Below are 9,478 nucleotides of genomic sequence, written 5' to 3' on the forward strand. Positions count from 1 at the left end.
GTGTATAGAGTGGAATTTGGGAGTCACGGGTCTTACCTCTCATGGCTGCGTCACCAGCACCCAGAAGTGGGCCTGGCAGGTAGCAGGGATAGTACAAGCCCAGTAAACATTTGCTGGGCTGAAGAGAATGACCTGCTGTTCATGGGCATGGCTCTCAAGCAGGGCCTTCACTTTACTGCTAGATGGAGGTAGCATGACTCTTGCCACTAGAGGTCCCTGGCTCTGTGGAAAAGCTCAAGGGTGCTTGTGCTGGCGGCAGGAACTTTCAGAGAAATCAGATTCTGACACCCCTGTCCCTGACTCCTGGCCTGATATGGGCCTTGTCTCCCAAGGCCATCTGATTTTCTCATTGAGCCCCAAGAGCAAATGCAGGTAGGCATGATCTCTGGGGCTGTGGAATTAAAGGAGATTCTGAATAATATGTGTCTGGACATAGGGGTGGTGACTTGAATCCCCCTGGAGTTGGACTTTGGCTCAGCCAACAGATTTTTATTGTGAGAGATGGATTGTTGGAATGGCTGGCCAATGTTTGAACATCTAGTTAGTCTCAAGTACTATATAACAGTAATATTCACACTGATTAGGTGAGAACATTTTGCAGGGAAGGAATCTCCAGTCAAAAGCATTGAGATGACTTGCCCAAGGTCAGATTCAATCCAGGCAGGGCAGAGCTTGAATTCAAGCCTGATTTCATTTCATTTGGTTTAATCACCCATATGCTTTTCTCTCCATTCTGCTGCCTTCTGCATACGTCGGGGAAGGTGGTGGAGACAAGATAGGAGTATGTGACTGGGGGGATGCTAGGCTGCTGTGCTAGCCTTGCTTCTGAGACCCCCTCTCCCCAGAGATTATTCCAAATCCTTCTGTTGAACTCTTTTTCCTTTTATTTATTTATTTGTTTTTTCGAGATGGAGTCTGCTCTGCTGCCCAGGCTGGAGTGCAATGGTGTGGTCTTGGCTCACTGCAACCTCCACCTCCCAGGTTCAAGTGTTTCTCCTGCCGCAGCCTCCCAAGTGGCTCGGGTTACAGGCACATGCCACCACACCTGGCTAATTTTTGTATTTTTAGTAGAGGCGGGGTTTCACCGTGTTGGTCAGACTGGTTTCCAACTCCCCACCTCAGGTGATCCACCCGCCTCAGCCTCCCAAAGTGCTGGGATTCTAGGCATGAGCCACCGTGTCTGGCCTAAAACAAAACAAATTCTAATAATCTTATAAAATAAATGACATAACATTTGAAAAGTTAATGTATTAGGGTTCTGTTTATACAAAAAAATACACAGTAGGTTATGTGTATGTGTATCCTACCTGTTACATGTATATAAATTATACAATAGATATAGTAAATATTGATATATATATAAAGAGATTATTGTTTCACTCTTTATAGACATATATAAACATACATTTTAATGTTTATATACATAGAGTTCCAAATCCTAGGATTTTTTTTAAATTAAGTTCTGGGATACATGTGCAGAACGTGCAGGTTTGTTACATAGGTATACACATGCCATGGTAGTTTGCTGCACCCATCAACCCGTCATCTACATTAGGTATTTCCCCTAATGTTATCCCTCCCTAGCCCCCTGCCCTCTGACAGGCCCTAGTGTGTGATGCTCACCTCCCTGTGTCCATGTGTTCTTATTGTTCAACCCACTTATGAGTGAGAACATGTGGTGGTTGGTTTTCTGTTACTGTGTTAGGTTTTATTTTTATATTTTTATTAGAAATGGGGTCTTGCTATGTTGGCCAGGCTGGTCTAAAACTCCTGGCCTCAAGGGATCATCCCATTTTGGCCTCTGAAAGTGCTGGGATTAGAGGCATGAGGCACAACACCTGGCCTGTTTTTTTTTTTTTTTTCTATTTTTCAGAGTCTTGCTTTGTCACCCAGGCTGGAATGCAGTTGCACGATCACGGCTCACTGTAGCCTCAACCTCCTGGGCTCAAGTGATCCTTCTGCCTCAGCCTCCCAAGTTGCTGGAACTACAGGCGAGCACCACCACTTCTGCCTAATTTATTTTGTAGAGATGGGGTCTTGGGTTCTGTGTGGTTCTGACTGTGCCACCTTGAAGATGGGCCTGAAGCCAATGATCTTCCTCCATGTACTATTATGCCTCATCCCTGCTGACTTGTTTGGAGAGTTGAGGAGCTTTGCGTTTTTTCAGTCTTGCCAAAACACTGCAATGCTAACACTTCTTGTCTTACTACATATGAAACCTATCTTTCACTCATACTTTTCCTGTGCCTCGATTCCCACAGCCCTCACTATTGAATTTGCAGGATCCCAGCACCTGTGTGCCAAGCATACATTAGAGGATGGAACAGTGTTGAGGAAACCCAACAGCTCTTTTTTCCCCCCGAGATAGAGTCTCACTCTGTCACCCAGACTAGAGTGTAGTGGCATGATCTCGGCTCACTGCAACCTCTACCTCCCAACTTCAAGTGATTCTTGTACCTCAGCTGCCTGAGTAGCTGGGATTACAGGCGTGCACCACCACGCCCGGCTAATTTTTGTATTTTTAGCAGAATGGGGCTTCACCATGTTGGGCAGGCTAGTCTTGAACTCCTGGCCTCAAGTGATTCGCCAGCCTGGTCCTCCCAAAATGCTGGGAGTATAGGCGTGAGCCACCGCGCCCAGTCTTAACAGTGCATTTTCATTAATACCACTTCTACCTTTTAGTGGTGAGGTCTTAGGGATCAGTCCATGGCCTGATGGCCTGCAGAAGCTGTTGCTATTGCCGAATGACAGATGGGCACAATAATTTGAGTAAGAGTTAATGTTGCTCTAAAAAGGAAGGGGGTTGGTGTGTACATTGTACCACCAGAAAACTTCAAAATCAACTCTGGTTGGTTGGTTTGAGACAGGGTCTCGCTCTGTCACCACCCAGGCTGGAGTGCAGTGGTACTATCATAGCTCACTGCAGCCTTGGCCTCCCGGGCTCAAGAGCTCCACCTCAGCCTCCCAAGTAGCTGGGACCACAGATGTACCCCATTATGCCCAGTTAATTTTGTTCAATTTTTTTTTTTTTTTGAAATGGAGTCTCACTCTGTCATCCAGGCTGGAGTGCAGTGGCACAATCTCTGCTCACTGCAACCTCCACCTCCTAGGTTCAAGCGATTCTTCTGCCTCAGCCTCCCAAGTAGCTGGGACTACAGGCACGCACCACCACGCCCGGCTAATTTTTGTATTTTTAGTACAGACGCGGTTTTACCATATTGGCTAGGCTGGTCTCGAACTCCTGACCTAATGATCCACCCACCTCAGCCTCCCAAAGTGCTGGGATTCCAGGCATGAGCCACCACACCTGGCCCAATTTTGTTCAATTTTTGTAGAGATGGGGTCTCACCATGTTGCCCAGGCTGGTGTTGAACTCCTGGGCTCAAGGGTTCTTCTTGCCTTGGCCTCCTCAATTCTAGGGTTACAGGCAGGAGCCACCGCACATGGCCTGGTTTTTGTTTGTTTGTTTGTTTGTTTGAGATGGAATCTCGCTCTGTCGCCTGATCTGGAGTGCAATGACGCAATCTTGGCTCACTGCAACTTCCACCTCCCGGATTCAAGCTATTCTCTAGCCTCAGCCTCCTGAGTAGCTAGGATTACAAGCATTTTTGTATTTTTAGTAGAGATGGGGTTTCACCGTGTTAGCCAGGCTGATCTCGAATTCCTGACCTCAGGTGATCCGCCTGCCTCAGCCTCCCAAAGTGTTGGGATTACAGGCGTGAGCTACCGTGCCTGGCGTTTTGTTTTGTTTTTTGCATTTTTTTGGTGATGTGAAAAAATGACGTATAACTCTTCTGTTAATTTATTTGACAATTTGTGAGGCTGAAACTTTTTAATGTGTTAATTGAAACTCTGGTTTTGAAGAGTCTCTTTAGTCCTCTAGGGAAGCATCCAGGGATGGAAATGGGGAGGTACTTGCTGGTTTCCTGCCTTTCTCATAGTTCTCATTTATTGAAGACAGTGTGCTGGAGCCCAGTCCTAAGCACTTTACTTAGACCATCATCCTACAACCTTGTGAGGTAGGTATTGTCCCTAATTTACAGTGAGGACACAGAAACTCACATATTGAAGGTCATAGAACGGCAGAATTGAGATTTGAATTCGGAAATGTGAATTCATCCTGAATTCAAAGACGGTTCTTTGGCAAGAACATTTGTGCAGGTTTTACTTCCAAACAAACATTCACTATTTTTAAACATTTATTTATTATTATTATTTTTTAAACAAGGTCTCTCTCTGTTACTCAGACTGGAGTGCAGTGGCATGATCACGGTTCATTGCGGCCTTGACATCCCAGGCTCAAGCCATCCTCCCACCTCAGTCTCCCAAGTAGCTAGGACTAGACAACAGGCACACGCCATGACGCCTAGTTGAGTTTTGGGGGCTTTTGTAGAGAAGAGTTCTCACTCTGTTGCCCAGACTGTGAACATTCACTATTGGAACAGAAGTAAAGCCCTCCCCTCCCCAGCATACAGATCTCCAACCCCACACCCTGATGTCTTCACCACTCTTCCCAGGACAGAGAGGAGACCAAGGGAGAGCAGGCATCATTTCTCTCTGTACAGTTTTTAATTTTTTATTTTTTGATGTTTGTTGTCCAGATGAATGACACACTCAAGTTACAAAAATGGGGCCTTAAAAGAAGCACATTGTACAATGAACAAGCAGATTGGAGTTAAGAACACTGAAACGCTAACCCGCTACCACGAGAAGAGACAGGGAGGGGGTACAGGAAGGGAAGGAAGGGGCTACCAACACAGGGGTCAGACGGAACTGAAAGGGAGGCTAACTTGGTGAGGATGGAGGAAAGACAGGTCTACTCTGGGGCTGATTTCTGGATGCCAGTTCTTGGGCACCCTTGCCTTGTACTTGCCACCCCCTCCAACTTCACCCACCTCCATTCCAACCTAGTCATTCTGGGCGGTGAGAGACACCCACACCAGAACGGGCTGCGCCAATCAGGTCTTTACGAGGTAGGGTGGTCACCTTGCCCTAGTGCAGCCCTGGATTTGGAAGGTGATGGTGGCAGCAGTGGGCAAGAGGCCAGAAAGGAGTTGATCAAAGTTCAGGCCCCTGCTCTTCCCAAAGACTCCTCACTCTTTCCCCACCCCACCATGATCCAAAGGCCCTCTATGAGTTGCTGAGAGAGGCCCCCAGTCACCCTGCAATTATATAAATAAATAAATACTGAGCCCCTGGGTTTGGGGGACAGGTTGGGGGAGGGGCAGCAAGGATAGAGGACAGGAAAGAGAGGAAGGGGAGGGAGGCAAAAGGGAGGGGTCACAGACATAGTAAATAGTCGTCTCCATCCCAGCAACACTTCTCTCTGGATTTTTCTCTCCTTTTCTTGTTTGTTTAACAAGGAGCTAACAATTCAAGGACAAATACTTAAAAATATACATTATTTTTTCTTTGTTTCCGCCTTTGTCATCGTCGTCTTGCTTTGGAGACTGCTGAGGTCAAAGTTTAAACCGCATGAAGGACCTGCGGCTTGGAGTTTTTGTGTATTTTTTTTTTATTTTTATTTTTAAATTTTTTTCACTTTTTTTTCCAACGTATAAAAAGGTAGCGGAGTTGTCTGTGGGTTTTTTTTTTTTTTAAATGGTTAAATCTTTGGTTTGTTTCTTTTTTCTCTTGGAGGCCTTTATCTCTCGCACTTGCCTTTCCCACTCAGAGACCAGTGGGGGCCCGCGTGTCTCAATCTTGCTGTCTGTCTCACTCTCTCACTCAGGTCCCCCTACCCTGGGCTAGAGGAAGAGAGAGGCACCCTGGTATTCGGGTGGGTTAGAAAAACTAGTCAGGTCAAGAGGTCACCCTGACTTGGCTAGTCCCTCGCCAAATCTCCCCAGGGCTTGGAGAGCCCATCATGGCCTTCTCCGGGGAGATGGGTAGAAAACTCATATCCTTCCCCTCCTCCTGATCTCAGCCCCAACTCCTACTGGGGCTTGGGTTCCCCATCCCTACCCACCCCAACACACACACACCCACCCCACCCCCCAGAAGAGAACAGAGAGAGGTGGTTTAGTTACTGGCATCAGTTTTTTTTTTTTTTTTTTGGCACAATAAAAAGGCCCACCATTAGGGTAGACCCAGTCTCTGTCCCTCCCTTAAGTAGGAGGTCAAGGTTGGGGAGAAGAGAAATTCAGAGGGCTCCCCACTGCTCCAATCCACTCATCTCTCCTCTCTTTCTAGCCCAGGCCCTCAGCTCCCAACCTCGGACACCTAACCTAGCCCATAGCCTAGCCTGGGGTTTCCCTCCCCATCCCCCACATAAAGCTCCCCAGCCCTCCAACTCTCTCGCTCACACACAGACACACGGACACAGGCTCTGTACAGACCACAAAATAAAAACGATGAGATAGTTTTGTTTCCCGGAGTCGAGACGGGGGACCAGAGTGGAAGGGGCAGATGGGGGTGGGGGGCATGAATTCCCCCATCACCTTCCCAACCCTGGCTCCCTCCAGCCCCCCAGCCCCTTGCCCTGGCTGGCCCCCAGCCAACGATATTTGGTTTCCTTTTTTTAACATTAAAGTTCTATGAGGTATTTGGTGCCTTATCTCGAGTCCTCGGGGGAGGGGGGCCCAGGGGGGAGACCTGGGGCTCACCTGCCCCTCCTTCCCTCCTACCCCCTTCCCAATATTTGGTTTCACAGCTGTAGTTAAAGCTTGGGATTTGGTTATTTTTCCCCCTCCCAGGAATTTTCTTTTTTCTTGTTTTTCTTTTCCTAGGTGTGAGGGTTGGATGGGGAGGGTCCCCAGCACCCCTGGCTGCACAGGGTTCCCTCCACCAACGTCAGGGCATCTGCCCCATCCCTGCCCCCTGCTCCTCCTCGTCTGTTTGCCCCACTACCCCATACTGGGGTGGGGAGAGGTCCCAGGTGGTGGGACTTGATGGGGAGGAAGCAGGATGAAGTGGGTGGTGGTGAGTCCTGGATTTTCTTTCCTTTTTTTTTTTTTTTTTTTTTTTCCTTTTTGGTCTAGAATCATAGTTTTTGTTTGAGTCATCTCCACCATGCCTTCCATGCTGCCTGTCTTCTCGGAGGGGGTTTTTGGTTGTAATTCCTTTCATTTTGCTCTGCTCAAATGTCCTTCCTATTTGGTCAGGAGCCCTTGGCCCCCTCTCCACCCTTGGGCTGGGGCCCAGGCCCTCTTGCCAGTCCCTTCTCTCTTCAGGAAATAAACATGGACAAACTCAGAGGTAGGGTAAGGGCAGGGAGTCATTCAGCGGAGATGCTTACATTCCGGCGAGGATGGGTCAACAAGGTGCCAGGCCCCATCGTGCCAGGGGTGGGAGGGGCGGCTACTCCACCACTGCCCGGACAAGGCACCCAGAGGCCCCTGCAATGGCTGAGTCTCTGCTGCCTCCGTGGCCCAGCCCAACAGTTTCATTTCCCGGGTGGGAGAAGGGAGACAAGAAAAAAGAGAACGCTGAGGCCTGGGGCTCCATCTGCCTCTCCTCAAAGTGTCCGGCAGAACGTGGAAGCTGCCCAGGCCAAAGCCCTGTGGTCTCAGGGCTCTCCCCTCTCTCTGCTCCTGCCCAGCGAGGGGCGGGGGCCACACTGTGGCTGTCAGGCCCCACCCTGATTTCAATGGCTCGTGTCCTTCACTGCAACACTTTGGTTTGAGGAGAGACACAGAAAGAACAAGATTGAGAGAGGAGAGAGGAGAGCAAAGGGAGACGGAGGAGAGAGGAAGGAGGGAGAAGAGAGGAAGGAGAGGAGAGAGGACAGACAAAAGAGAACCGAAAAAGAAATCAAAGGAGGAATCAAACCACCGGAAAGTTAAGTTTTCCTTCATCTGTTCTTTTTGCTTTCTTACTCCCTTTTTTCCTGTCTTTCTTTTTTTAAAGCTTTTTCAGTTGATTTGGGGGGGGAGTTTGGGGTTCTTCACCCCTGTCCCTGACACCCTCTCTCAGCCCCACCCACCTGCTTCTATCTGCCCTGGCCAAGGGGCAGGCCCTGCCCCAGCCGCCCCCTCCGGCTTTCCCAAAGACGACGTCCATGAGGTATTTGTGAAGAGAAAGAAGCATCCGTCCTTCTGTCCGCCTCGGGGAACAAGGGCCACCGGTGCAGGGGCTTGGCTCCGCCTCGCGGTTCCGTCTTATTCTTGAAGAGTCCTCATCTTCTTTCCCTTTTATATATATATATACGTATATATATATATAAATTCTTTTTTTCTAGTTTAAATTTATTGTTTGTTTCTGTTTTTTTGGTTTTTGGTTCAAAACTTTGTTGGCCTCCACAATAGCAGGAGGGCAGGGTGGCTCCCAGTGGCGTCTCTCCTCTGTCCGTCGTCAGTGGAGATGTGTCCAGGGCTGGTCAAACACAGGGTCCAGCCAAGACTTGTGGAGGTCTTGTGGGATTGGTGGCCACCACCGCACCCTCTCAGATGGGGACCACAGGCTGTGGCACTGTCCCACCACATGGACCCTGATGGGGATGCCATCTCGAGGAACCCCACCACTGGGGTGTGTGCGTGTGTGCATGTGGGGGGGAGGGAGAGGCATTCGCCAGTACCAGAGGGGCACGGGGTGGGAAAAGCAAGGTGAGTTCTCTTTTTGGTTTCTGGTTAATGTCAAAGAACGTGAAGGATCCCACGGATAGGCACTGGAATATGAATTTTTTTTTTTTTCAGGGAAACAGACAGGATGGAAAAAGACAACTGAATGCCCTCAACTGAATGCCTTCATCCCCTCTAGCCTGAAACTTCCACCTTCCCATAAGATGGGGAGGGGGTCGCTTCCAGAGCAGAGGAGGGTGACAGGGTTGAGGAGGGACTTGTGAGAGCTAGAACTTGGCAAAATGGCCTAGCCCACCTTTCAAAGGGGAAAAGAGGGAGGAACAGGGGATGAAAAGTTGTCCCCAGGCCTTCTCTTGAACTCTCCCCTGGCTGGGGGGAGGCAGGAGGTTAAAGCGAGCCCCCCTGCCCAGGTGGGGAGAGCTGGGGGCCAGGGGAGAGGGGGACACATGGTAGGGACACATTCTGTTGAGCACAATGCTAAAAATTCTGTACATCCTTTGGATGAAGCTACTGAATATTTGGTGTAAGGTTGTTCAGGCCCTTTCTCTTTCACCTTCTGGAAAAGAACATTTGGTGGGTGGTGCTGAGCCCCAGCCCATCAGCCCATCTGCCCAGGCTGTGCCCTGTCTTCGCTGGTCCAGGGCTGGGGGCCGGGACTAGGAAGCTGGCATCTTCTTTTTCCATCTGTAGCCCCCATGCGGGGAGGCAGGGTTGGGGGTTGGTCCCACAGCCAGGGCTCGGTGGCATGAGGTCTGACCTGCTGGAGGCTTCTCCGCCCCTGGCTGGGGTTCTTATTTGGCGTTGTAGCAGTGAGGGTGAGCACGCTGAGGTCTGGCTCGCGACTGGTTTTTTGGTTTGTTTGATTTTGTGGGTTTTTTTTTTTTTTGGTTAGTTTTTGGTTTTTTTTGTTTGTTTTTCACCTCTGGTTCCTTTGGGGCAGCTGGTTTCTGTTGTGATTA

The 9,478-nt window shown here is 49.3% G+C and overlaps 1 protein-coding gene across 1 annotated transcript; it reads right to left on the bottom strand.

The window, feature by feature from the left end:
- Positions 1-4,188: 4,188 nt before the first annotated feature.
- Positions 4,189-8,175, bottom strand: LOC107128286 (uncharacterized). The gene has a single exon (XM_045379548.3). The coding sequence runs from the start codon at positions 7,794-7,796 to the stop codon at positions 7,221-7,223; it is 576 nt and encodes a 191-aa protein (XP_045235483.2). The 5' UTR covers positions 7,797-8,175; the 3' UTR covers positions 4,189-7,220.
- Positions 8,176-9,478: the final 1,303 nt, after the last annotated feature.

This window comes from Macaca fascicularis, chromosome 19, assembly GCF_037993035.2.
Source record: "Macaca fascicularis isolate 582-1 chromosome 19, T2T-MFA8v1.1".
Classification (NCBI taxonomy): domain Eukaryota; kingdom Metazoa; phylum Chordata; class Mammalia; order Primates; family Cercopithecidae; genus Macaca; species Macaca fascicularis.

Coding starts and splice junctions, on each gene's coding strand:
- LOC107128286 (XM_045379548.3), bottom strand. CDS start 7,796: ATGAAGGAAAACTTAACTTTCCGGTGGTTTGATTCCTCCTTTGATTTC.